We start from the raw sequence: 27,977 nt of genomic DNA on the forward strand, positions 1-27,977 counted from the left end.
ATGGTGCTGTGATCATTGCCAGGCTCAGTTCAGTGTGTTGAACGCCTCAGGGAAGGAACAGAATGCCAGGCATCAGGGGACCACAGTGAATAATTGAGCCAATAAGAGATGCCTGAAGGGTTGTACTAGAACCAGTGGGTAGAAGTAACAGGGACACAGATTTCTACTCCAAACAGGAAGAATTTTTTAACAGACTGGAGTTGCCCAATCATGAAACCAGCTGCCTAGTGGGCTGCCACTCAAGGATCCCAGCAAAAAAGATTAGATGCTCTCCAGGTGGAGATGCAGCTTCGGGGAAGGAAGAATAGGGATGGGGTAGCTAGATGATCTTGAAGGTGACTTTGGCCAGGTTCTACAGGTCAGCCCCTCTCCCTATCGTGCTGGTTAATTAGTGCACTTGCACTTCCCTGATATTTGCAACCATAACCACCAGGCATCCAAATGGGATGGGAAGAGATCAGTGGTAGACAGAAGGCCTTATATCTTCCGAATAATTCATGACAAGGAGGGGGATGGATGGGGCTGTCTTAAATCGGAGGCTTACAAACCCAGTGAAATCACATGCCTTGGAGAGTATGTGCATCTGCCTACTTTTCTCAGAAAGGCTGGTTAAGAGGGGCTGGTCCACACCAACTTTTGAGAGGAGAGGAAACTGAGTCACAAAGGGCCTGGGTCCCTCAGGCAGCAAGAAGGCCCAAGCTCCAGGATGCAGACGGGCAGCCCAAGGCTGTTGTCCTATGAGCCAGATGCTTTCCATGCCTAACCTCACAAAAGCCTCACCACATCCCCCTGGGGTGGGAACTTTGAGCTCAGAGAGGTTAGGAAACCTGTCCAAGGACACACAGCTAATGAACAGCAGGGCTGGGTTTTTCTGGGCTCCAAAGCCTGTGTTTAGTATGCTTTTAACTCTCAGGTGTACCGTCTTAGGTCAAGAAAACAGAAAGGCATTTGGCTTTGACATTGAGGGGAAATAAAGATGATCATGAAAAAGGATGATCCTCATACCACAAACCTGTGACAAGCTACCTGCCTATCCACCCTCAATCAAAATTAATTACCCCCCTAAGTAGCAAAAGAGGGCAGGAGAGGAGAGGCGCAGTTTCCATATGACTCAAGCCAGACAGCTCAAAAGAATAGACCGTTCAGAAACAAGAAAAGCCCACGGTGTTCCTACGAGGCTGGGGACTGGCACCTAGATGGCTTTGGTCCCTGTTCCCACTCTGCTTGCTCAAGATGTTTTCTGGAGGGTAGGGTTCCAGGCAGCCCAGGAAACAGAAGAGAGATCTCACTTCAATAACCCCGCCCCCCTGAAAATTGAGGAGTGGCTACTGGTCGAACAAAACAACACCCAAAACTTGGGTGCCCCGGGGTGCCTGGCTCTGGCCACAGAGGAGTGGCTGCCCAAACATCAACCTCCAGGAGTAGATGAGGAAGGTCCGAGGTTTGGGGAGACAACTTGGAATTGTTAGGGTTGGGAGGCTGCAGAAAGCCCCCAGCCAACCCCCACCGGCTGCTAGCCCCAGCTGGGGCTGCCTTCCTTGTAACACCGCGCGGTTCTCTCCCAAGGACCCAGCTGTCTAGAGAGGCGCCCAGGGAAGTTTAAAGGGTCAACGCACCACGCAAAGATCCTCGCAGCATAGGGGGCTGCAGGGTAGAAGAGGGGTGGGTAAAGCAAAGTCGCAGCCCACTCCTCAGTCAGGCACCACTATACCACCCATCAGGGTCCCCAGGTCCCCTCGAACCCCGGATCCCTCTAGGACCCCCGCAAGACCCCGAGGCCCCCTCATACGGACTCGCGGGGGCCTAGCTCTTACCTCTACTCGCCAGCCTGGCCGCTGGGCTCTGCCATCCCAAAGGCACCGGAGCCCGAGCAGCACAGGGCCAGAGTCACGAGGCTGCGAGGTCGCGGGGCGCACGAAAGTTTCAGTAGCGCCAGCCAGGCGCAGCGGAGCGGAGCCGGCCAGGCAGGCGCTGGACCCCGCCAGGCAGGCGGCGGACCCCGCAGTAGCGCGCTCTGGCCGGCTCCGCGCCTCCGCCTGCGCCGCGGTGCTTGGGCTCCCGGGCTCCCCCGGCCACTCTGCCAGCCCAGCCCCGCCAATCGCAGGCCCCGGCACCCGCAGCTCCGCCCGCTGGGTCCGGACAGAGAGGAGGCGGGGAGGGGAGGGGAGGGAGCGCACCTGTTTGGCCAGTCGACCCCACTACTACCCGCGCCGGCCGGACTGGGCAGCGCAGATCCCCTCGGTTCGCGGCACAGGCTCCTGGTCCCCTCTTTTGCCCCGGATCTGGGCCGGTCCACACGCCCACTCCCCTTCCCCGGCTCAGCTAGCTTGCTGAGCCCCTCTGTGTGGCCGGACTGCGCTCTTTTCCCGGGATTTCAAAGGTAAAATCCCAGCTTTAGCCCAGGGACTATGCAGATACCAGACTGAGGAGTGGGCTGCGACTCACCCCTCTTCCACTCCACACTCTCCTCTCCCGCAAGGATCTTCGCGCGTCCGGTGACCTCTTAAACTTTGCTGTGCGTCTCCCCTTGATCTCCACCCGCGGGGGCCGTGGGCTGATGCTAGGTCCAGAGCTCCGGGAGAGGACGGCGGTGGCGGGGGGGGGGGAGTCTGGGGGGCGTCACAGGGAGGGCACCTCCAGCCCTTCCATCAACAAATTCTCCACCCCATCTGGGTTCGGGCAAACATCTCCAGAATGCTTGCGATCCGTTTCAGCAGGTTCCCCTACTTCTCTTGGGGTCACAGTCAAAATTAAAGCTGGACGATTTTACTGTCCCATAATCCAGATAGGAAGACTGAGGCCAAGGGGAGGCAAAGGCTTCTCAAAAGAGGTGGCGAGACTGCGACTTTTTGCGAACCAAAGATGAGCTTGCAGAGAGCGCCTGACTCTTCTCCCCAAGCCCTGCTTGGGTTCCGACGCCGGCGTTCACCTTCCTTCGGCCCCGCCCCCCCGCCACGGACCCAGGGTGGGGAAGGAGAAAGAGGCGCCAGCAAGTGCCTGGGAAAAGCGAGAGGCGCGCCGGCTGCGGCCCGGCCTTACCTCGGCAGTAAAGCGTGTCCTCGCAGAGCGCGCCGGCGGGAAGCCCCAGCAGCGGCAGGGAGGCCCAAGCGAGCGCGCGGGAGGCCGCGCCGCGGGCTCCCATGCCGGACGGCCTCGGCCGCTCCTCGGCCCGCGGGCCTTCCACCCTCCGCGGCACTTGTGGGGACCACGCTGTGCCCGCGGCCTCGGTCTCGGTTTCGGGGGTGGGACGTGGGCCAGGCCCGGGGTGGGGACTCCCGGTGGGGTGGGACTGTCGCGGCCGGCTCCTGGCGAGCGTAGGTCGTGCTGGGCAGGACGCTATTTTTAGCAAGAGCTGCTCTCCCAGTTGGACGGACAGAACCAGTTAATTCGACAGTTCATGAAAGGCCTGCACTGGGAGCTCCCCGGAACGGCAGCCGCAGCGCTGCTGAAAGCTGATCCTTCGCATTCCTGCCTCGGGAGGCGGGAGGGCGGGAGGAAGCCTCTAATTCCTGAGGGAAGCCGGCATCCTCTCAAGGCAGCTCCTGGGTTCCAAGGGCACGCCCAGGACAGGGCTCTCTAGATGGACTCTGAAACCCGCGGGTTTTCCTCCTCCTGACCCCAGGCCTCAGACTTCCCACAAAATGTCCACCCGAGGTCCCACTCTCCCTACTGGTCTCCAGTACTGGGAAGAGCTCCCCAGAAGTGGGATGTGGCACACACACTTCACTCAGGATCTACTTGCTGAAAGAAGGAAGGAAAAGTGAAAATTCTGCACCAGAAAAGCTGGAGGATCAGGTAGAGGTCTTCAGAGCCTAGGCAAAATGGGATGGACGGAAAGGTGGCTTCGAAATGCTACAAGAACACCTTCTGTCTGTGTGACCTTGGCAAATCACCTCACCTCTGTGCCTCAGTTTCCTCTTCTGCATAAGGGAGTCTCAGGAGCCCAAGAGACTGAGTGTGAGAAAGTCTTTGCAAACAAAAGCATGACATGGATGTTCATGTAATGAGTGATGAGAGGGACACAAGGATGAATAAGACATGGATATGCTCTCAGGAAGCCACTAGCTCTTCTAATTCAAGGAGGTGCTAAGAGCCTAAAAAGGTACAACTTGACCGTATATTAGCCCAAGGATAGATAAATAGGCCAATGGGCTAGAACAGAGGCTGCAAAAATAGACCCACACATATATGGAAACTTCATACGCGGCAGAGGTGGTGCTGCAGGCCACTGGGGAAAGGGTGGACTTTTCTATAAATGTTCTTTTATGGAGCAATCGGATGTCCATGTTGAAAAAAAATGAGATGGAATCTCTACCTCACACCACGCATAAAACAAAATCAATTCCAGGTGGATTCAAGAAACTTAAATGCAAAAACTTTTTAATAGGGAAAGGTTTCTTAAAGACACAAAAGGCTTTTGAGCTTAAAGACTCAAACTATCAAGAAAAAGACTGATACATTTCATTAAAGAACATAACTCCTGTTTATCAAAAGAAGACATTTGGAACATGATATCCCAAACATACAAAGATCTACAAATCAATTTTCAAAAGAAAACTGGATCAAAAATATGAACAGGGGGGCTTCCCTGGTGGCGCAGTGGTTGAGAGTCCGCCTGCCGATGCAGGGGACACAGGTTCGTGCCCCGGTCCGGGAAGATCCCATGTGCCGCGGAGCGCCTGGGCCCGGCCCGTGAGCCATGGCCGCTGAGCCTGCGCGTCAGGAGCCTGTGCTCTGCAACGGGAGAGGCCACGACAGTGAGAGGCCCGCGTACCGCAAAAAAAATTTAAAAAAGAAATAAAAAATATGAAGTCAATTCCAAGAAGGGGAAACATGAATGTCCAATAAACATATCAAAAGAGATTCAGCCTCACTCTTAGTCAGGGAAATGCAAAATAAAGCCAGAGGGGAGTGCATTTCACACCTGTGAGATTGGCAGAAAGCAAAGGGGAGGAGGGCAGAAAGTGCTGATGAAGGTGTAGGGCACAGAGAACTCTCACACGCTGCTGGTGGAGGAGAAATGGTACCGCCACTCTGGAGGACAATTTGACAGCATCTAGAAACGACGCACACACGCCAGTGACCCAGAGACTTGGCTTCTGGGATAAGTCTAGAGAACTTCTTGCTCATTGCAACCTCGTTATCCTAGTAAAGAATCTAAAACAGCCTCAATGTTTGTCAGCGGATGAAATGCATAAACAAATTGTGGATAGGGCAGTGAAAATCTATACTGCAGTGAAAATGACTAGAGATTCCTTATGAATCATTAGTGGGGGGATGGGGAGTAAGTCGCAGAAGATCAAATGGTATGATATCATTCATGTAGATTTCTAAAACATGCAAAACAAAATGATACCCTATATTGCTAGGAATGCACATATGTGGTAAAAGTGTAAGGAAACTTAGAGGAATGATAAAGAAATACACCATTCAGGAATTGTTTACTTCTGGGGGGAGAGGGAGATGTGAAGGATGATGGGAAAGGGTTTCCCTTAGATTGGTAAGGTTTTATTTCTTGACCTGAGTGGGAAGTACGTAAGTGTTTGACTTTTCAGAACATTTTTAAGGGTACAGAGCAAGCATGATGGTATAAAATATAAAGTCCCATAAAATCCACTCCTGCTCTGAACGTCAATGTCCTTATTTGAACGATGCAGTCATCGTATCTGTGAAGTGCTCAGCACAAAGCCTGACTCATGGTGAGGTTCTCAGTAAACCTTAAGAACACGAGTAGCCTGCTCCCCAGTCTCCACTGGGGCCCTTCATACCCTAGTCCCAGCCAGGTGAGAGTCCCCCACCAGAGCACCGTCATGCAACCAGGTCTCCCAAACCCCCAACATCTGACATGCCTTCATAAACGGTTCACTCTTCCTGGAATGCCCAGTCCTCACCCGCTCTGCTGGACCAAGACCTGTTTCTCCTATTACGGTCCAGCTCTGGCCCTGTGAGGTCTTCATCAACTCTCCCGGGCAGTGGGTTCCCACGGCACCCACCCACCGCACTATCCTTGTTTATCACATTGCGGATTGTTGCACCTGGGTACGATCCGTCTCCTCCTTGAGCTGACTGCGAACTCCTCCAGGTCACTAACCTTGTCTGAGCTACCACTGCAGCTCCACCACCCAGCCTCAGGAAGGTTTGGTGAATGAATAAAGTGGGTAACTGGATCCAGATACTCAGAAACAAAAGAGGTCACGTCAGACTCTCAAAAGGAAAGCAATCCTGCTATATGGATTGGCTGCTTGGTCTTCATGGAGTGTTCTTGGAAGGTAATGTGACCTTTGGGTCAGAGAGACCTGGGTTCACATCTGGGCTGCGCCACTGGCCAGCTGTGTGACCTAGGGCGTGCTGTCACATCCCTCTGAGCTCAGTTTCTGTGTCTGCACAACCAGGACGTGACCAGGGCTGATTGCCAGGGGGTCTTGCAAGGATTCAGTGAGATAACAGAGGCAAAATGCATGGCCCCATTCTTGGAACAGGTAGCAATTATGTGAATATTGACCAAGAGGAAGATGATTTCAGGGGAGGGCGGAAGGAACCCAAGTGGGTTACTATGAAAGTTGTGCGGTTGGTGAAAGAAATGCCAGGGTGGGGTGTTGTCCAGTTCTGAACAAAAGCATGCACCTGGAGGCTGGCCCAGACTCTTCTGGAACAGTCAGAAGTGTGCTCCGGGTCGGTGCTTCTCGTGGTCCTTCCTCCTGTCCTTTGTCCTACCTCTGGGTATGGGGCTGCACAGCACTTCAGGGCCACAGACCCTCCTCCCTGTCCCCCCACATTCACTCTGGCCCCCTCCAATCTGTTTTCACACGTAGCCCAGGGATCCCAATCTGGACCCGTCTTTTCCTTGCCAACTTCCATCTGTAGGGGCGACAGACCCTGTGGCACCATCCCCAGGGACGCGTCCGAGGTGATTTACCAAATGCGTCTGCGCTCTGTATGCAAAACCCACATATGTCCACTGTCGGGAGCTTCCACCAAGGCAAAGTACAGGCTGGCAAATTGCTTATAGTCCAGACTCTGCAAGATGAGTTGGCCGGTGTCGCACGTTGTACAAGCAAACATATATGAAGTCGACAGGGCTATGTGGTCACCGGAAAAGAACAATACTGGGCGCTTCATGGGTTCGGATGAGATTTTCTGAACTAATGAGCCAATCCTCTTTGATCCAGATCGCACTGGACAATCTAATGTTATCCTGGTGACATGGACGTTAGCCACTGTTGGCGCTTTGTCCCATGAAAACGGGCATGCAAGGCAGGAATCCCGTCCAGCTTAAGGTCGGCCATCTCAGTGCTTCTCAGGAAGGTCACTGATGACCTCCTTGGTGGTAACACCAAAGGACACCCGTGCACCTTCATGTCACCTGGCTTCTTGGCCATACTTCACCCCTGGAAAATCTCTGGTGCCTTCTATCTCACCATCCTCTCCCAGTTTTTCTCCTAGTTCTTTGGTCACGTTGCCCTCTCCTTGGCTACCTCATTTTACTCTATCGGGCTACAAAAGCTGGAGTTTGAGATTGTCTGCATCCCTTTTATCCTTCCAGACTCTCTCTGTGGGCAACTTCAACTGCATCCAGACCCATGGCTTCAATTGCTGTCCTTGTGCTGGTGATTCCCCAATGGTTATTTCCAGGCTGGTCCAGACACTGGCTGTCATCTTTTGCCTGAACTTCAATAAAGCACTGAGCTGGCTCTCTGCAGCCACCTGGGCCCTCTCCCCGTTGCCCCCTGTCCACGGGTCCTCCTTGTGGGGTTTTCAAACCTCAGATCCAATCCTATTCCCTCTACCCCTACTGGAAAGCTTTCAGTGGTTTCTTGTTACCTTCATGTGGCCTACCAGACCCTGGGTGGTCTGACCCCTGCCCACCCCTCCAGCCTCCTTCCTTGCCATCTCCCCTCTCCCCTCTCTGCCTTCAGCCCCCCAGCCAGCTTCCAGGTCCCCAAATATGCAACGCTCCTTCCCATTACACAGCCTTTCCACACGAGACTCCCCTCTCTGGACCACTTTCCTCTGTCCCCTCCCATCCTTGCCTCAGTTACTTCTTCCCCTGGCAGCTTCAATGCCACGTCCTTAGGGAAGCCTTTTCGGGTTTTGCACGCTACACATCCAGGGTGTTTACTGAAGTTGGCGACTGTACCTTTACTGTGTGACCACCAGATGAGCGTGTTGCCCTCCCAGGTCTGGACGTCCCTGAGCACAGGGATCACGCCCGGTTTCATCCATTGTTGTATCTGTCCCCACCCCCAGCAAACGCCTTAGCCCATAGCAGGTGCTCCATGGATGTTTGTCGATTGAATGAGCGAATCCGAGTCTGCTCGCACACCTCCAGTGCTGGGCTCTGTTCATCATTGTTGGACACTGTCCGTTGCCAGAAGTTTCTACATCTCTGCACATTGATACGTACACAAGTGCGGGGTGCTTTGCCAGGTGCTCCGCGTGTTCTCTCGCTTAATGCTCACAGCCACGTCTGCGCATGCTCAGAGAGTTCAAGCAACTGGCGGAACATCACATGGCACGCGAATACAGAGCCTGTCCTCAAACCCGCGTCTGTTTGGCTGCAAATCCTGGACTCTATAGCCTATAAGGCCACACCACCGTTTTATAGTCGTACAAACTAATCAATGACTTAATCGCTTCTTCGGGCGGTGGGCCCTCACCCGATGATGGAAGTGAGATTCAAAACCACAGCGACTGAGGTATCATAGAACGAACACCCAGGCCCACAGGCACCCCCGGGCAGGGGTGACATGAGAGGAGGGGGAGGGAAGGGAGCAGAGTGAATCTCCGATCCAGTGTGTGCAGGACCCTGAGGGTCACGGAGGATAAACAGTAAAACGTGTAAACCTCACTTCCAGCTCAGAGGTGGCTGAGAATCAATTACGCAGAGAGAATGCAGCTGCGCTCAGACACTGTGAGTTACACTGGGCAGGACGATGCTCCGGTTCCCAGGACAGGCCTCTCTGAGGAGCCACAGCCCAGCCTGACTTTAATCAGTCCCCGATGCTTCGATGCTGCCTTTATAGCTTCTCTCACACTACCACCACCCCTACCCCCCGCCAGGTGCCCTCGGCTTCCCTGAGTGCCAGAGTCCATGTCCCTGGGACTCCCTCTGTGCCAGGCTCTGGACTTGGTGCTAGGGGCACAGATAAACAGAACAGTGGGCCGCTCACGTGTGCAGACGGAGACATGAGGAACGACACTGCCCGGGGCCCGTGGAGCACCCCTGGGCGCCAACCCCGTGCGCTCCTGACGGAGGCTGCTGGGTGGCTTTGGGGTCCCTGATGCCAGCCTTGTGGGCCAGAGGGGCACCTCCAGGAAAGTCATCCGAGGAGATGATTTCTGAGTGTGTCTCGAAGGGGCAGAGAGAAGTTAGCCAGGCGGAGAGGAAACAGCCCCTTCCAAAGCATGACAGCGTGAAACAGCCCAGCCCAGCGTGCTCGGGGATTCCGATCAAGCAGCTGGGAGACAGGGGGCAGGAGGAAAAGGGAGCTGGGCCAGGAGGAGCCCCGAATGCCATGCCCAGGAGCGGGGACTTCCGGCAAGCTCCTGGGAGGTCTTAAGTGAGGGAGGGACAGCCAAAGCTTGAGTTTTACAAAAATCCCTTTATCTGGAAGAAGAAGATGGGCTCGTTTGTTTGTTTTTCTTTTTGCCACACCATGTGGCTTGTGGGATCTTAGTTCCCCGACCAGGGATCGAACCCGCGCCCTCTACGTTGGAAGCTTGGAGTCTTAACCGCTGGACCGCCGGGGAAATGCCTTTTTTTCTTTTTCCTTGAAGGTGGGTTTAAAGGGCACAGACTGGAGGCTACGAAGCGCACAGTCAGAGGAGGGGGATGACTGTGAGTGAGGAAGGGGGACAGACAGCTCTTCGGAGGGACTTGGCTGGAAGGAAGACGAGAGATTGGGTGGTCGCCTGAGGGGAATGCTTTGGGTTGGGGTGGGGTTGGACGCTGTGATTTGCAGCCCACATCCCCGCTTCCAGAATAGAGGACTCACTCCCCAGATGTGGGAAGGCTGCTGCAAGATGGCCCCCAGCTCTCAGCCCTCTTTGGGGGTGTCCTCTGCGGAAGTAAGCCACCATACTGGAGGTGACACCACCTTCCTGGGTGTCCTTCCCTCCTGCCTAGTCTGGAGAACCCACCCTGTGCCTGGGAGAACTTGCTGGGTGTGCCTGGTGGGAATGACCCAGGAGAGAGTGTGACCTTGAAGGGGTCAATGAGAGAGGTAAGCCACTCTCTAGGGAGCAGGCAAGGTCTTAGGAGCAGCGGAGAGGCCGGCCCCTCCTGAGACGGAAGCAGAAATTGGAGGCAATTTGGGGTGGGGAGGGCGTCAGGATCTAGAGAGAGTCCTGGCCTTAACTTATGCAGCCAGAAGTAAGGTTCGCTGCTGAGAGGAAAGCTACGTAGTAGAACAATTACCTAAGAAAGTAACAACGGTAGTGTGAGATAAATGTTGCCACAGCAGTAGTCAGGAGTGCAGGGCCTCAAAGGGTGGATAGGAGTTCGCCAGGCTGCGTGCCCAGTGGGGAAAGTCATACCAGGAAGAGGAAACAGCTGGTGCCCAGAACCCAGCTGGGGATGCTATGGGAGGCTGGGGTAGGATTGCCAGATGAAATACAAGATAGCCAATTAAATGTAACTTTCAAATAAACAATGAATAATTTTTTAGTCTGTGTCCTATGCTATATTGGGGACATACTTATACTAAAAAATTGTACGTTATTTACCTCATCCCCTTCTGGCCCCCTCCCTGCCAGCAGCCTACTAAGGGGTCCCCCATACTGTGGCCCAGGCACTGCTCAGATTCCATCTTATCCCTCCCTTGCTCAAACACCTGCAGTGGCTCCCCATTGTCCAAACCCTCAACTGGTCATTTGAAGCTCTCTATTGTCTGATCTTCAGCCACTCTCCCAACCTCATCTCCCATCCTTGAACACCCCCAGCCCTTTCATCTCCCACCTCTGGGATTTTTGCTCAGCTGTTTCCTCTGTCTACAATTCCCTCCCCCATGTCCATGCTTCCAGGAAGCCCCCCAGATCCCTATGGGTGAATGGAAGTGGTCATCTCCTTTGATCAGTAGCAGTAGCACCTTGGGTGAGTCATTGCTCATCTCTGAGCTTCCGTTTCCTTGTCTCTAAAATGAGGACAATACTGCCTTTCTTAGGTGTCTGACGGGACAAGAGACCATGTTCAGAAGACACCAGACACACTCTTGAATGTTGCCCATGTCTAGATCAGTGCCAGGCACCCAGTGGGCACAGAGGCACGTCTGCTGAATTGAATTGACACAAAGGTCCTGAGCTTTCATTGTTTAACTTGGAATTATCATGCCCACCAGTGGAACTTAGACAAAGTCAATTTCTTATATGAAGATGATCTGAAAAGAGATAAATAATGAAGCCACTGCAATTCTGATTGTATAATGGGTTTCCCTCCCAGTCGACAAGGAACCAAACCAGCTCCCCAAGAAAGGACCCGTTTTGGAACCAAGCATGGCGCCCAGCCTCTCCAGCTCACAGCGGGTAATATTCGCCACACATGTTTCTGTCTCAAGCCCTCCCAATCCCAGACCACAATAGGTGATTTCCTATAGCCATTAGCATAATTAGCTGACTGTGACGCTACAGAGATGCGATTAGATGAGCCTGTGGTTTTTGCAGTTATTTGTCTCAAGTGAGTCACCTGAAGTTCATCTGCCATCAGGATTCATGGCTGCGTTCTGTAATCGCAGGGAATTATTTTGCTAATAACAGAGGTCCCTTGATCTAATTTCATTTTAATGCCAGGAGGTACCCTCCCAGAATAATCCGCTCCACGGCAATTCCAATTTCCAGGTTTGTTACGTTCTGGAGAGAAGACTCAATTCAAGGAGGCTGAAGTTACTTCTTTATCACCCAAAGTCATCTAGGGGTGAAATGGAATCCTGCCTCTGCGTGCTTGCAGAAAAATGCGGGGAGAGGTCCAGAGATAGGGAGCCGGGGAGAGAGGGTGGCTCCCAGCCAAGAGGAACCACGGGAAGACCTCACTTATGGATGAGGACAGGTCTGAATTAGGACCACAAGGCATTCCCTGGGAGAACCCGAATTTTCCTTGCATTCATTATCTCATTCGCTCTTTTATCCCATTTCTGGGACCTCTCTGCAAGACCTATGCTGTTATTTGAGTACAAATATCGATAACAAACCCTTAGGCAGCCCTGTTCTAGGTGCTTTACACGTAGTAACTCATTACGTCCCGTGAGGCAGATGGGTGCTACTATTATTCCCATTCTATGGATGGGAAAGCTGAGGCAGAGAGGTTACGAAACTTGCCTCAAGTCACCCCGCTAGTAAGGGACGTAACTGGGATTTGAACCTTAGACTGTGAACTTCCTCAAGTTCACGTACAAGGAAGAATCTGAGCCCACCAGGAATTGTTCAACCCCTGCTCTGTGCTCTCCTTTTTACCCCTCACAACAACTCTGGCACGGGGGTGTTGTGAGTCCCATTTTGTTGAGGAAGAAACTGAGTCTCAAGAGGGGGTTGATTTGGCAAGGTCAACACAGGAAGTGCAAGAGCTGGGGCTTGAACCTGAGATTCTGATTCTATACCTGGTGCTACTCTGGCTAAAGTCAGGACGTCACGGTGTCTTTGAACAGCTCCAAAAGCAGGTTGGGTATAATGTAATTACAGTAAGTGCACAGTGACCAGCCACCCAGCTCTGCTCTTTCCTTCCCACTTTGGGGCAGTTCCTCGTGCCAGAAATCAAGTGTCCTTTGCTGTCACCCCATGTTACCAAAGCCTACTTCCAGATTCCTACTCATTCATTCATACGTTTATGCTTTCAGGAGAGGGCCCTGCAGTTCAGCGCGAAGGGCCAGGAGGTTGACATGGCTCTGCCACCCCATTCCTCTCTAAGCCCTGCTCTTCTTATCTGTTCAAGAAGGAGGAGTGTTCTTTGTAAACTGATTGAGACACAGAGCCGTCATTTCAAATGAAAAAGTTCAGGCAAACCCAGAGTTTACATCAAGTGAAAGCAGAGCTGTGTTAGGGGAGGTGGGGGTCTCTCCTATATGTCAACCTCTGGGCATCTCCTCTGACCCAACTGGAAAACCACTGGCCTGGACGGAGTGTCTTGGTTCTTGAGGTTCTTAGAACCAAGGAATCTGGGATCCCCTGATGGCGGGTGATACCCAAAATGCTGGGTGGGCAGCAAAATGCCCTCCTGACAGCCCCCCCACCCCCTGAACACCTGTCCTGCCTTGTTGGTGGCATCAGGGGACAAATCTGAAAGGGGCCTGTCAGCAAGGCCAGGCTGTGCCCAAGCCCCTGGCCCTGGGGGAAGTTTTCCAGGAGTCTCAATGCAGAGAAATGTTGCCTGCTTCTCCCCACAGGCCTGTGGAGTCAGTCTGTCCTGGTACATTGGCCAGAGGACAGGCTACTCCTCTCACCCAGGCTCTGCCCATTTGTTTTCTCTCTCATCCTCTCCCTTTTCTAAAAACATAGTTTTTTTTGTTTTTTTTTTTAATCCCTCCCCCACTCCCTCCTTCTTTCAACAAATGCTCACTAGTCACCAGTTTTCTGTTCTAGGCCTGATGCTTCAGGGGGAATGGGCCGACTTCACACACAGAGAGACAGCTGCATCCTGGAGGGATTGGTGCCACCAGTGCCCCAGGCACTCACTCACTCACTGGAGCTGGGAAGGCTTCCTGGAGGCAGTGGTGACCAAAGGGGCACTAATGCATGAATAGGAGATAGCCCAGTTTGGGGGCCATTGCCGATGGGGAGGAGACGGACATTCCAGGCTCAGAAGAGAGGTGGAGTTGGGAGCCGTGGCAGGTGGGATGAGATAGTATCCTTGAAGCGCTGTCCAAGGGCTGTGGACTTGATCCTGAGGGTCACGGGGAGTCAGTGGCAGGTTTAAGCAGGCCAGATGGGGAGGCTGGACATGCATTTTAGAAGCTCCTCTGGCTGCACACAGCTGGGGGTAAGGAGACGGTGAAATGGGGCTTCCTTTCCTGTCCCTTGTCGCCTCCCCACCCCTGTCCTCCCTCAACACGCAGCCGGGCTCCCCGCCGGAGACGCAGCCTGTGGACAGCAGAGAAGAGAGGCATTGGCCTGTCCCGACCCTGGCCTGGGCCCCAGCCAGGAGGGCAGCCCTTGACCCCTTCACCCCCAGGACCAAGGGTCAGGATGAGTTCAGAACTCCATCCCCACCAGCTGGGAGGCTTTGATTTGGGGGTGGGGCTCTGAAAAGGGCCTGTTTGTGAATCCGAGCTAAAGTGGGGTAGCTTCCCCACCCCCTCCCCTCCCAGCACCTTCTCTCCAGATCCTGGCTCTGACAAGCCCCTGCCCCGCCGAGCAGCCCCACTTGGCCCGGATCAGGGCCCCTCCTCCACACCGGGGCGGGCAGGGGGAGGTTTCATCCCGAAACACAAGCCCTTTTGTTCCGCCACCCCGCTCGTCTCTCAGCCCTGAAGCGCGTTGGCGGAGGTTTTCCTGGCACTCAGGGAGCCCCAGGTCAGCTGAAGGATGAGGCTTGGCGCGGACGGTGAGAGGCTGGGAACCGGGGCTGGAGGACAGGCGAGTGCTGACTGCAGCTTTGGGCCCCGTCCCTCCCGTTTCTCGGCTCCTGCCTACTCTGGGACAGTCGTTCTTAATCGGGGGCAATTTATCCCGCAGGGAACATTTTGCAATGTCTGGAGACGTTTTTGGTTGTCACGACTTGGGCTGGGGGTGGGGGGCGGATATGGTACTGGCATCTGGTGGGTAGAGGCAGGGATACCGCTAAACACCCTCTGACGCACAGGTCGGTCGGTCCCCACGACAGAGTTATCCACCCCACACGTCAGTAGTGCCAAGGTTGAGAAACCCCGCCTGAGGGAACAGCCCCCTCACTCTGTGTCCTCAGCCGTGACTCAGCCTTCCTTCAGGCCGGTCACCCCCAAGTTTCAGGCTGGGAGACTTGGGACACGCATTCCCACCTCTGCACCCTTGCTCAGGCTGTTTCCCTTGCTGGGGCGCCCTCCCTGCTGCCCTCCACTTATCTAAATCTCATTTCTCTCCACCCCCTCCTACCTGTTGGGACCCTCCCCTGCTGCCTGCACCCTCCCCCGCTGCCCCCTCCCAGAAGCCATCTCTGACTCCCTGATACCAATTCCTCCCTTCCCTGTTCAGCCACTGCCAGCTTGGGCCCTCAGTTCGCACATCTATGCAATGAACTGGCCCGGTGAACAGAGAACCCAGGCCCTTCCCGCCTCTTCCTGGCGCAGGACTAGGCAACCTGGGACGCTCAGTGCAGACTGACAGTGGCCCAGAGTGGGATGCACGCTGGCTTTGGAGCCAGCAAGACCAGGGTTCAAATCCTGCTCTACCATTTCCTTGCAGTGTGACCAGGGGCCAATTGCCAAACGTCGCTCTGCCTCAGTTTCCCCCTCTGTAAGATGAGTGAAAGCTCTATGAGCTGTGCGCTTTCCCTTCCCTCCCCTTGTTCCCTGTCTGGCTGGTTTACCTCATTAAGGTGCCCCCCATCTCTGGCCAGTCTCAGATTCAGAACCATCTACTATTGGGGCCGAGAGGAAGAGGATCAGAGTGTCCCTCATACTTCTCCCTAGAAGCTCAGCTTGCACTGCTCGGGCTGCTGAGGACCCTGGGGAAGGGAGACCTCTGAAACTGGAGGTTCAAAAATCCAGAGGCGGGCTTCCCTGGTGGCGCAGTGGTTGAGAGTCCGCCTGCCGATGCAGGGGACACGGGTTCGTGCCCCGGTCCGGGAAGATCCCACATGCCGCGGAGCGGCTGGGCCCGTGAGCCATGGCCGCTGAGCCTGCGCATCCGGAGCCTGTGCTCCGCAACGGGAGAGGCCACAACAGTGAGAGGCCCTCGTACCGCAAAACAAACAAACAAACAAACAAAAAACCCAGAGGCTGGGCGGGCCCAGGTGAGCAGTGGCGCAGGAATGCTGCTGCCCTCTTGGCTTCCGGCCTTCTTGGCATCTCTCCCTCTATGCGCTCTTTCCAGCTTCCCAGCCCCCTCCTGTAGGCTTCCCCTACTGGGGCTGTCACCTCCCCAGGTAGACAGCCACACAGACTTAGCTGAGCTGGCTCAGGCGAGGGGCACTGTGTTGAGTAGAGGTGTGGTTTGGGGTCTTAGGAATTCAGGGGAGACAGCACAACTGCATCCCTCCCCTGCTTGGACCTATTCATGGCTCCCTGGATGCAGGATGGAAACCAAGCCCCTGAGCCTGGAACCCCTAAGCTCTCCAGGCTCCTCCCCTACCTCCTCCCATCTGGATTTTGGGGTCCAGCCTCACTGAATCACTCCAAGTTTCCAGTAGACCCATCCCTAGCCTGCTAACTACCTCCTTCTGCAGGCCAAGCCCTGGTTACCTTTAAGCTCAGCACATCCCCTGCACACCACCCCCCAGGCCTCCCTGCCCTGGGCTGTCATTGTAGCTTTGGGCCCCTGTCCTGAGCTTTGCCCTGAGGACAGACACCCAGCCTTGTCCTTCCCTGGGCCTCCAGTGCCTGGCAGACAGCTAGCCTGGAGGAAGTGCTCAACATGAATTAAAAGAAGTGAACGTAGGCAGGGAAAAAAGACACCCCGGCCCCCCACCCCCGCCAGTACCCTCCTCCCCCAATTCCAGTGGCTGTCCCTTAGAATCACCTGGTGGGGGTGGGGTGGGGGGAAGGGAGGGGAGGAATTTAATATTCCAATGCCCAGTCCCCCTCTAGACTAACTGAATTCAAATCTCTAGGGCTGAGGCTGGGGTGAGGGTTAGAACTCTCTGGAGGACTGAGATCACACCATGTCCCCTCCCCCCCCCCCCCCCGCAAGTGAGCTGACTCTTGGGGGAGGCTTCCAATGCTCTTTGATCCCCACTGTGTGTTGCACTGATCAGAGAAGCTCTTTACTGCTCGCATCGGGTCATTCATTCAACAAGCATCAGCAAGAAGTGCTGAGGCACGAAGACAGGCGGACACCCGGGTGTGACGGGGAGCACAGGAGGATGAGGGTGCTGGGAGCACTTGTTAGAGAGTCCCCTGGTCTGGGGTGGGGACTGGAGGCAGAGGGTGAGGCAGGAGGCCCAGGGTGGGGCTGGCAGCCGGGCCGGGGTGTGGGGTGTGAAGTAAGCCGCATGTGGGCAGGGGTGAGATGGAGACCGCAGATGTGAGGAAGGGGCGGGGGATGTGGAAGGAGAGGGAGTCATGCTTGGGCATCTGGGTGGCTTGGCTAGAGGAGGAGGAAAAGCAGCCTGCCCGGAAGAGTGAGAAGGGACAAGGATGGGGGGGAGGGGCGTGAGGGTCCCATGCTTGCCGGTAGTGAGAGATTCCAACAATGACAAATGCAATAATAATAATCACAGTAATAACCACCAATGTCAACTGAGGGCTAGCTCTGCCTGAAAGGGTCTCAGGACTGTTTTTTAAGCATTAACTGTTTACTCCTCCTAGTAACTTGTGAGACAAGGGCTAGCGTAATCATCCCATCTCACAGACGGGAAAACTGAGGCTGGGGGAAGTTACATAATTTTCCCAGAGCCACATACTCCCTGGTAAGTGGCAGGGATCTGATGTAGGTGGGCTGCCAGTCCAGGGACCCTGGTCTGAGCCACCCACTCCCAGCCCACCCCACCAGGGCCTCTCAGCCTGGAAGAGCAGGGAGCCTGCGCCTGACATCCCGCATTCAGCAGTCAGGGCTCCTCTGGTGGCCTTGGCCAGAGCAGTCTGGGGCAGGGGGTGGTGCCGAGGAGCACGTGGACAGTGAGGGACCCGGGCTGTCCTGAGGGAGCTTGGCTGTGAAGGAGCAGGGAGGCTGGGTGCGCTGAGGGGGTGAGATGTGGAAGAGATGGAATGGCAGGCTCTTTGAAGGAGGAGAAGCGGCCGGTGGAGGGGCTGAGCAGGGCGGGGAGGGGGGTCCCCAGGCAGGCGGAGGGCGGGGGATGCAGACCCCAGAGCCACCTGGCCTCAGCGGGGAGCTGAGGGAAGGAGGCAGAGCTGAAGCCCCAACACCAGTGGACCTGGAGGGGCCTGGAGAGCCTTCGGGAGCTGGAGCCTCACTCCTCTCGCTGCCCCCAAGTCTGTGCAGCTGAATGGGGTGTGGGGGAGCTCTGCGGGAGGGGAGGGGGCACGGCTGGAGCAGGCAGGCCCAGCGGGAGGGAGGCAGAGAGACAGAGACAGAGATTCAGCAATACTCGAGCAGCGGGCACCGTCCATTCCCCCAAGCTGTCGGAGGCCCAGTCTGGGAGAGGAGCCCCAGAAGGTGGGCAGAGACACCCCGACTGGGCCCACCACAGAGCTGGCCAAAGGAAAGACTGAAGGGTCTCAGAGCCGGAACCCTCCTAGGCGCCTGGCTTCCAGGCCATGAAGTTGGCACAGACGCTTGGTCAAGGACAGTCTCACCAGGAGAGAAGGGTCTCTACTGTCCCTCGCAGGCCGGTGGGGGAGGGGTGTGGAGACCAGGTACCAGGAGGGAAACCAGGGACAGACCTGGGACAGCCCCAGGAGGCTCCCGAGTCAGACCCTGAACTTGGCAGCCTGGGCTTTGGGAGGCCAGAGCCCACCCTCCCTCCAGACTTGTCTGGCCATCTCCTGGTTCAACCTCACACTGTGTTCCAGGTCCCCTCCCTCCGCTGCCCTCGTTCTCCATGCCGAACATTCCACCATTAGTAAAGGCGGGGGAGGCCATTTATCTGAAATTTGGGTCAAGGGAGAGTCCTGGGCAGAGGCGGGTTGGCGGCTAGGGGACAGGCACCCCAGCCATTTCAGGACCTGTGGTCCCCTGAGCTGGCTCTTCCGGAGCACAGCCTCCCTCATTCTGGTGCCGAGTCTGTGGTACCCCTCACCCTCACGAGCTCGCTCACAGACAAGATGGAGACCCACCTGCTGGCGCTCCATCCCACTGGCGAGGCGCTCGTGCCCTCAGCACGAGTTCATGTCACGTACACACACATGCCCATGCACAGAGGCGCGCTGCGATGTAGGTCACCGGCTGGAGTGCCTCAGGCCTGGGGTTGTGAGGACCGAGCCATCCGGGCGGACACTTCCAGATTGGACAGAAATGCACCCCTCCCTGCGTCTGCGTCCCGCCCTGCTCGCCTGTGTCAATCTGACCCGAAGCCTCTCTAGGCTTCTGTTTGGTTTTCCCAGAATCCCCTGGCTGAGACTGCGGAACCTGACTCCATCCAGGGGAGGGGCATCTTCTCAGCGTGTGGATCCTTGTGCAGGGCTTCGTGGGGTCTACAGAAGACACAGGGGTGTGGCCCCAACTTGAAGGCTTCCCAGGCGTAGCCCGTGAGACGGCCTAGGACTAGAGGTGGTGATGACCAGGAGGGCACCGTCAAGGAGAGAATAGAGCGGCCTCAGCCGGTGGTCAGGGCTGGCTTCCTAGGGGAGGTGGCAGGACCTTGGCTGGGGAGGTGAGTAAAGGTTTCAAAAAGTCTAGGAAAGGGAATGGTACTGATGCAGCTGGGAAGGTCTAAGATGCTTCCATCCTCCACCCTGGAATTGGAGCCTCTCTGGAGGTCACATCTGGAATGACCATCACTGACTCTTCTACAGAAAACCACTCGATGGCCCTGCAGGCCCTTCAGACACAGCAAGCCCAGAACATCACTCCCCCTCCCACCCAGAAAATGCTCTTCCACCCATGTCCCCCTCTCAGTGTGGACACCAACAGTCCTGCCACACAGGCCAGAGACCAGGTCACACTGACTTCTTCCTCAGCCCACCCGCTCAGCCTCCAACTTTTCAATCTGGCACATGGAGCAGCTCACAGTCCAGAGGTGAAGACAGGCAGGGAAGCAAATGCACTGTACTCATTGGCGTGTGGCAGGCTAGCTGGAAACCCAGGGTGCCTGGGAGCTCAAAAAAGGTAGTCAGGGAAGGCTTCCTGGAGGAGGTGACACCCAAGCTGAGACTGCAGGCTGAGCAGGAGTGGCCAGGGTGGGAGAGGAGTAGTGGAGAGAGCTGAGATGGGAGAGTATTCCAGGCAGGGGGGATTAGCAAGTGCAAAGTTGAGGATGGCACATTCAAGACAGAGATTAATTGGTCGTGCTGGGATAGAGAGAAAGAAGGGGTGTGCTGGAGATAAGCGCAGAGGTGTCATCCAGGAGTCAGATGGTGGACTGCCTTGACACCGTGGTAACAAGTTTAGACTCTATCCTGCTGCATTGGGGTGCCCTGTGGGACTTTAAGATGCCTGAGAGTGGCCCCTTTAGCTGCACACAGAGGATGAGTTTGGGGGATGGGCGAAGACAGGGATCCCCAAGAGGGCGCAAGGTAGCTGTCTAGCGGTCCAAGGTGGGGCGTGGCCTGAGGTGGGGGCTGGGAGATGGAGAGTCAGGGCACAGCTCAGGACCAGTTAGGAACTAGAATGGCCCTTGAGTGGTTCTGGTTCCTCCTCTCTCAGGTCCCCATCTTCTCATCGTGTAATGGGGGATGGGCAGGAGGACCCCCAAAGACCCTCTCCCTTGGGTCTCCTCACACTTGGGGCCATTTTCTGTTTGCTCCAGTCTCCCCAGGCTTCTGAGGTGACCTCTTGGGAGGAACCCCCTCTGGGAGGGGCACAGCTCTAGCTTCCAAAGGCCTGGGGTGTAGTCAGCAGCCCAGGGCACATCCACCCAGTAGAAGGAACGAGCTGGGCAGCGGGAACAAAGGGCTGGACTCGGAGTGCCCAGTGGTTGGCCCAGGGAGGCCAGCCAGTGAGAAGGTGCTGAGACCCACTGGGCCTCATGGAAAAGGCCCACCAGCCTTCTTGGCATAAGGGGGACCAGAGCAGTGGTCCAGGAGCCTGGGTGTGAGTTAGGCCCCATCACTCACAGGACTGAGATTTGGGTTAGTGACCTCACCTCCTTGTGCCTCAGTTTCTTCATCTATAAAATGGGGATTAAACATGCCAGGAAATACATCAGGTGGTAGGAAAGCTTAGGGGAACCGGGCCCTGCTGCTGAGTGATTCAACAAAGATCGGCAACTAGGTACCACAAGGTAACCTCAAGGGAGGGGCTGGCTCCAGGCAGCCACCGTCCAGGACAATATAAGAAGAAATGATCTGGGAGGTGGCTACTGCTGTCCCCAGTCCTCCAATGAGAGGCGCAGAGAGACATGTGGCCCAGACCCCGGGGAGATGCAGCAGGATGGAAGCCCAGGCCCGTGCAGGAGGACAAGGGTGAAATGCCTTTTCTTCCTGAGTTCGCTGCTCCCTCCTCCTCCCACCAGGAGCCCCTCTCCTTGAGCTTCCTCCTGCTGTGCTGGGGGCACTGCAAGCACAGGGGCCACCCTCCCATCTTCCCCAGGCCTCACTCCCCAGCCTTCTTGTGCAGCCAGCTGCTCTGGCTTGGGAACATCCATGATTTAAGCCCCTCCCCGTCCGGCCTCATTGTTCTTTATTGACTCTTCTCCCTGATTTCACCTCATCCCAGAGTCCCGTGGGGCAAGAATTGGGGGCTCCACCCCTCATCCACCTGCCCAGCTGAGGAAGTTCAGAGGCCCAGGCAAGGCCAGCCAGCAGGACTGAGGCTCTCCTGGGCACAGGGAAAGGCTGGGGGTCAGGATACGCAAGGGGCAGCCGAGGGTGGGCAGAAGCGCAGGCGTCTGAGAGTCCTGGGTTTGAATCATGGGTGGCCCCACTAGCTGTGGTCTTGGGCCCTTCTAAGCCTCAACTGTCTCAGCTGAGCAATGGGGCCATTCCTTCCTCTGTGAAGAGCCCACAACTCCATGTGGAACACTTAGCACACAGCTGGGCACGTAGTAAGAGCTCAGTAAGTGGGGTCCCTGCTCTGCCTCTCTGGCCTGATTCCTTCACCTGTGAACTGACCTAAAGTGGGGCTGTGGCCTTTCCTGTTCCTTCCGTCCCCAGAGGCCCAGCCAGCTGGTCCACAGCAAAGTCCTAGAGTAAGATGGAAGGAATCTGGAATTGGCATCCCTTCCCCACCCCAGGTAGGCCGGGCGTCCACGATTACCTCCATTTCACAGATGGGGAAACTGAGATTTGCTGTTGAGTTAGCTCAGCAGCAGAGAGAAGAGGAGGCCCCAGGCTCTTGGCCCTGAGGAGGCAGCGGAGGCCTGATCCATCCACACAGCACAGCCTCAGAGAAGGGCCTAGTGGGCACTGGTTCAGAGCTTGGGCTCCAGATGGGACAAACCGACATAACCCTCAGCTCTGCCATTCGCTCCCTGTGTGACTTTGGGTGAGTCACCCAGCCTCTCTGAACTTGTTTCCTCATCTTGAACATGAGAATGACAACGCCAGCCTTACAGGGTGGGGGAAAGGGGAAGCGAGATGATGAATGTGAGGCACGTGGCCGGCCAAATAGTTGCTGTTTTTTTCTATTTGTTATTTTTTCTACGGTTATTTTCTATTTGTTACCAGCTGAGGCAAGCCGCTTATGACATCTTCAGCTTCCCCCTCTCACGGGGGAAGGGCCAGGGAGTGGTGACATCAGGCCCCCTGACAGCTTCCAGCCCAAAATAGCCCTTTCTTTAGACTGACCCTCTCCCGTTACAGCGGCTTCTGCACTCACTGTCCCCAGCTGACATGACGTCACTGTCAGTCGTGGCTCCTGCCCTGTCGTGCTTGTCTCCTGAACGGCTCCAACAGACACTCCTAGCAAGACAGGATCTCAGGCGGCAGCTTTGGTGCAGGGACAGCTCTCGGAAAGTGCAGCAAAATGAAGCCCCCGGGCTCTGTCGCAACCTGGGTTAAATCACTGACCTCTCTGTAAGGTCTTGGTGTCACTTACTTTCCCTGAGCCTCAGTTTCCTCATCTGGAAAATGGAGCTATAACAGCAGCCTAGCAAGTTTGTTGAGGATTCAAGTAGGCAGAGTGTGGGGCCTGGCCTGGAGTAGGTGCTCAGTAAATAGTACTGGTTCTTTTACATGCAGCACCTGGAAGTTTACAAAATCACCTCATCTGCCTCCCTATAGGGCCCCCAGCTGGAGCTCATGTCCTGTGCTGGTATCATGGGAAGAAACTGAAGGCTCTGAGCTGCTGGTTCTGCCCCCAGGGTTTCCAAAGCAACCAGCCCCTTCCGGAGCTTTTATCCTGGTCGTCTGTCTGAGCCCAGCTCCCTCACCCAAGAATCATGAACTCCCCCCAACAGGTGTCCAGCCTCCCATAGTTGTATCTCATCACTCCTCTGGAGACCCCAGCCAACCCGGCAAGCAGGCAGGCAGGACTGAGGCTGCCCATTTGTCAGACAAAGAAGCTGAGTCTGAACAAGGAGCAGGGACTTGGTCCAGGCCACCTGATGGCTGAGGGAGCCGGGCTGAGGCTCAGGCCACAGGGAGGGAAGACGGTGCCAAGTGCTGAGTCGGATTTAGAATCTTAGATGGTCAGAGCTGGAGCATTCAGGGGTGTGGAGTGCAGTACCCTCATCGGACAGCTCAGGAAACAGAAGTCCAGGGAGGAGGGGGATGCCTGAGGGCACGAGTAAGTTAAGGGCGGGATCCAGCTGGTGCCGCTCACCATTCACTCATTCATTCATTCATCCAATGAGTGTGTATCGAGCATCTCCTCAGGGCCAGGCACCGTGCAGGACCCTAGAGATACAGCAGCAAACAAGACACAGCCCCTACTCGCAAGGATCTCAGGGTCTCGAGTGGGAGTCAGGTCAGCGAGCCGTTGATCATCTTGTCCCCTCCCTCGCAATCACAGGCACACAGGAAGGAAGTGATTCTCTGGGCTGGCCTTTCCGTGCGGCTCTGAAGAGCCCATGCCAGAGGGGGTCAGTCAGATCTTGTCTGGCCCTCGCCCCAATTTACTTACACGTGGGGAAACTGAAGCCCCTCCACGAAGGGCTCTGCTGGGGTTAGTGCACAGTCTCCAAGCTCCCTCCTCCTTGCCTTCCTGCCTGTGAACGTTGTGTAAAAGAAAGCCCTGCTCCTGTGTTTGCCACTCCCCCCAGCTGTGGTCTGAGCCCTCGCTGGCCTTGCTCTAAGGGTCCCTCATCTCAGGACCCCCTATGGGGCTCCACTCAGCCCTGTCTGCTAAGATGCCCTGAATGTGCTGGAGGCCTCCAGAACATCAGTGTCAGTGGCTGGGGACGTAGCCAAACTCCTTTCATCCCCTGAACACCTGATGAATGGAATTAGAGCTCAGGATATCCACCCGACGGAAGGGAGTCTTGCCCTGCTTGAAGCAGGGACGGGGGGCCCAGAGCCCCAACCCCAGCTGTGCTTCTCCCAACCCTGGGCCCCCTAAGGAGCTCAGCTTGCCAACACCTGACCAGAAGCTTCACCCTCAATGGAAGTTTCTCCAGCCTCCGTGCCTTTGCACCTGCTGTTCTCTCTGCCTGGAATGCCTTTCCTCACCTCCTTGGCTAGGCCAACCGAATCGTCCACTCACTCATTCTCAAGTATTTGTTGGATGCTTACTACAGGCCAGGCAGAGGGCTATGCTCTGGGGATAACGGCTGTCAGGGAGCTTAGAGATTAGTGGGGGACACAGAGGTTAAACACATACACATACCATAATGTGTAGTGCAACTAGGAACAGGTCCTATAAAGGAGAAGAGAGAGTAGAAGAGTGGGATCTAATTTGATGCATTGGGGGAACATGATCTAGGGAAAGCTTCTCTGAGCGAGTGACTTTCAGTGGAGACTGGGAGGAGGTAGAATTAGCTCCGCGGAGACTGAGAGGAAGAGGCAAGGAAACCCCATGTGTGAAGGCCCTGGGCTGATAACTAGCTTGCTGAGTGTGAGGAAGGTCAGATCACTGTGGCTGGAGCCTATAGAGTGAGGGGGTGAAGACAGAAGATCATGGAGGGAGGCAGAAGATGCTGACCTTGGTGATAGGACCGTGTGACTAACAGGTAGCGGGAGGGGTCCAAGAGAAGGAAACAGAAAAAGAGACAGAATAGATGGGAGAAAATCAGGATAGTGGCCTATAGCCCAGAAGCCAGCTGAAGAAATTGTTTCAGAAAAGAGAGAGTCATCCTCTTCTTCGGTGGAGGAGTCACCTCCTCCGGGAAGCCTTCCTGGACTCCACATGCGGGGTTAGGGGTTCCACGGGGCCCTGGCCTTCCGCATCAGAGAGAACTTACCTCTCTCTCCCAGACTAGCCTGGGAGTGTCAGAAAGGCAGAGACAAGGTTTGATTTACCTCTCCAACCACAAAATTTAGTCCAGGACGTGAAAGTAGTATTTGTTAGATGAACAAATGCAGGACCTGGGCTTAGAGAGGAAGTGACTCTGAGGCCACAGTTGTCCCTTTTCCAGGATGGCCCCTTCAGCGTGGGAACATTCCCAAGGACTTCCTGGGCTCTCCTCCATTCCTGCCTGCCCCTTTCCTAAGGAACGCTCTCCTGTCCCTTGTCCTCTTCCTCTCAGTTTCCAGGCTCCTCACTGCCTGACCAGCTTCCAGAAGGCCAGCCACAGGGCAAGACAAGGATCTGATGGTGCATGGGCCCTTCAGTTAGGGGGCAAGCAGCCTCTGTTTCCGGGGCCCCTGGGCTTACCCTGCCCCAAGCCTGCCACTAGCAAACCCAGGGGACAGCAGGTTGGGACTGTGGGTTCCCTAGAGACCACTGGGTGCCAGGTGGGGAGATGGAGCCCCGGGGGATCTGGAGCCTTGCTTGGCTCTGGGTTGGTCCCCCAGACAAGGGTCTGTGCCCTCCGTGGGGTAGCGTCCCCGTGCCAAGCTTCAGGTAAACATCTCTGGAGACCAGCAGGCCTGTCGCACACCCCAGACTGTCTGCCCCCATCTCCCCCCGCCAGGAACTCATCACTCTGAACCCAGTATCATTTGTCTGTCTCCTATTGGAGGCTGGGAGCTCTTCCAGGGCCAGGGCCTCCGTCTCCCTTTTCTCCCCTCCCTCTCTCTCTTTCCTCCCAACATTCACTAAACACAAACTGTTTCTTAGGCTTGAGTTCTTTATTCCAGCATCCCTGACCCTGACACAGAGCCTGGCACGTGGGGGTCACTCGGCGTGCGTCCACTGGCCACCCGACCGTCCAAAGACGCCCGGCCAGCAGGCTGCCAAGCTCCCCCGAGGGGTGCAGCTCCAAACGTGGCAAAGGGCCCCTCTCCCTGGAAAGAGCTGAAGCTGGCAGGAGGGAGGTAATTTGGCCTTGAATCTGTGCCCAGCGGCCAGGCCTGGCTGCGGTGGGGCTTGGGGGTCCAGAGGGAGAAGGAAACAGTTTTCTTAGCAGGGATCATGGTCCCAGGAGGGTCTGGGCCCCCAAAAGGCGGATCCAAGCTGGGGTGAGGCCTCCCTTGACTAGCCCTCCTCTCTGAGGCCAAAAGGGCCCTCTCCCTACTGAGCCCTAAAACCTGCTGGCCCCCCAGGGCCCCCCCCCCAGTCCCTCCTGCCCTCCTGCCTCTCTCCTTTGCACAACACAGAGATGGCCAGAGCGCCCCAGGTGTCCTAGCCAAAGGTGCACAGCCTGGCTGGGCTGAGCAATGGGGTCTTAGTTCCCTGCACCCCTGGAGCCCCAAGCCTGCAGAAACTGCCCCGGCCGAGCCATTCCGAGCCTTACACGTCCCTGCCGTGGGCTCCAGACAAGTTGCTCTGTCCCAAGCAACTTTTCCCTAACAATCCGCCCGGGCTTCGCAGGGAGACTGCGTCAGGCGCAGCTCCCTGGTGGCAGCCCCTGGGGCCCTGCAAAGCGGGGAGTGCTTACAGCTGGGCTTTAATTACAGACTGCGCTCCTGTTGCCTGGTCCATCTATATTTATCTGCAGGATCTAACTAATCAAACTCCCCACGGCACCCGGCAGGCCTGGGGACAGCGAGTGAGGCAGACAGGCAGGGGGGCTGCAAACTTCCTTTCCTTCTTGTCCGGGAGCAAAACAGAAGCCGCCGAAACTCGCTCTCCCTCCCCCGACCCTGCCAGTGCCCGGTCCAAGGGGCTGCCCAGGCCCCGCTCCTGGAGCCCTTCAACTCTGTGCCATAATTCCCGGCACCCATGACCCCCAGGTCCCAAGACCAGGCAGTGCCCATCTTCCTCCCCGCTTTAACTCGGATTCCGGCAGCCAACGGAGAAAAGTCTGCCTGAGCAGCGGCTGAATCCCCAACTCTGCCACTTTGCCGGCGCTTGTCTTACCGAAGGAGTCGTCTTGGTCCAGGAGGGAGTCGGGCTCCATGGCGTGTGCGCCCCCAGCCCCTGGCCCCGCCTGATTTATGAACCGAGGCTGTCTCCATGAGCGTCTGGGTTTCTCCTTTTGTATTCCATCTGGCGGCTTTTCCAACTAGATGACTGGGTATTCCTGCAAGCAGGCCCCTTTCCAGCCCTCGCCTTCATACAGTACATTTAAAGTAGCAGTAACCTCTTTTTCCTCCCCCCGCAGCCTGGCTGGAAACATTAGAAGGGACCGAGGCAGCGAGATGTCTAAAATAGGAAGACGCCGGGACGATTGGCCTGGCTGCCTGCGACGCTGGCTGTGGGGATCTGGCCCCGCTGTGCAGATGGAAAAGCTAAGAGGTAAGGCTGAGCCTGGGCTGAGCATCTGGAAGCTGGCTCTGGGGCCCAGGCGTCTGCGGGAAGTGGGGAGACTGACCCACCCGTGGGAGGGCATGCGGGGTCCGCTCTGTTCACTGCCCAGCGCCCAAACCCCAGGGGCTTCTCCCAGGCTTTGCTGGAACCTCCCACTCAAATCTGTTCTACAGACATTTCCTGCGGTGTGGGGGATGCAGAAATTGACTCATCCATCCATTCAGTCAGACACTAAAAATTTTTCTGGAACATCTACTCGGCGCCAGACACCGTGCCAGGTGCTGGGTTTGCAGTGGGGAGCGAGTGGCGGTGTCTGGTCTCTTGGAGCTCACAGGTAAACAGGTGAGTGCAGCGCAGTGTGTGTGGTAGGTGCTGTGGGAGCATAAAGAAGGGCTGGCTCACCTGGATGGGGGAGGTGGTCAGGGAAGGCTTCCTGGAGGAATGGGCCCCTAAGCTGGGGCCTTATGGATGAGTAGGAGCTAGCCAGGTGACAAAGGAGGGAGTGTGCCAGGTGGAGGGAGTGGCCTGCGCAGAAGCTTCGAATTGAGAGGGTACTTGGGGTGTTCAGTGAC

At 56.0% G+C, this 27,977-nt stretch overlaps 1 protein-coding gene across 3 annotated transcripts in view; it reads right to left on the reverse strand.

The window, feature by feature from the left end:
• The window catches only part of DAB2IP (DAB2 interacting protein), a 194,475-nt gene extending 167,353 nt beyond the window's left edge, over positions 1-27,122 (reverse strand). The window contains exon 1 of one of the 3 annotated variants that reach the window (XM_060014210.1): positions 27,016-27,122. In XM_060014210.1, the coding sequence (XP_059870193.1) occupies positions 27,016-27,055 (40 nt within the window). In that variant the 5' untranslated portion in view covers positions 27,056-27,122. Of the gene's footprint in view, positions 1-1,814; positions 2,025-2,445; positions 2,527-27,015 lie in introns of those variants that run through there. The other 2 variants (XM_060014213.1, XM_060014212.1) reach the window with 2 other exon arrangements.
• Between the last annotated feature and the right edge of the window lie 855 nt (positions 27,123-27,977).

This window comes from Delphinus delphis, chromosome 6 (assembly GCF_949987515.2).
Source record: "Delphinus delphis chromosome 6, mDelDel1.2, whole genome shotgun sequence".
In the NCBI taxonomy this organism is placed as follows: Eukaryota; Metazoa; Chordata; class Mammalia; order Artiodactyla; family Delphinidae; genus Delphinus; species Delphinus delphis.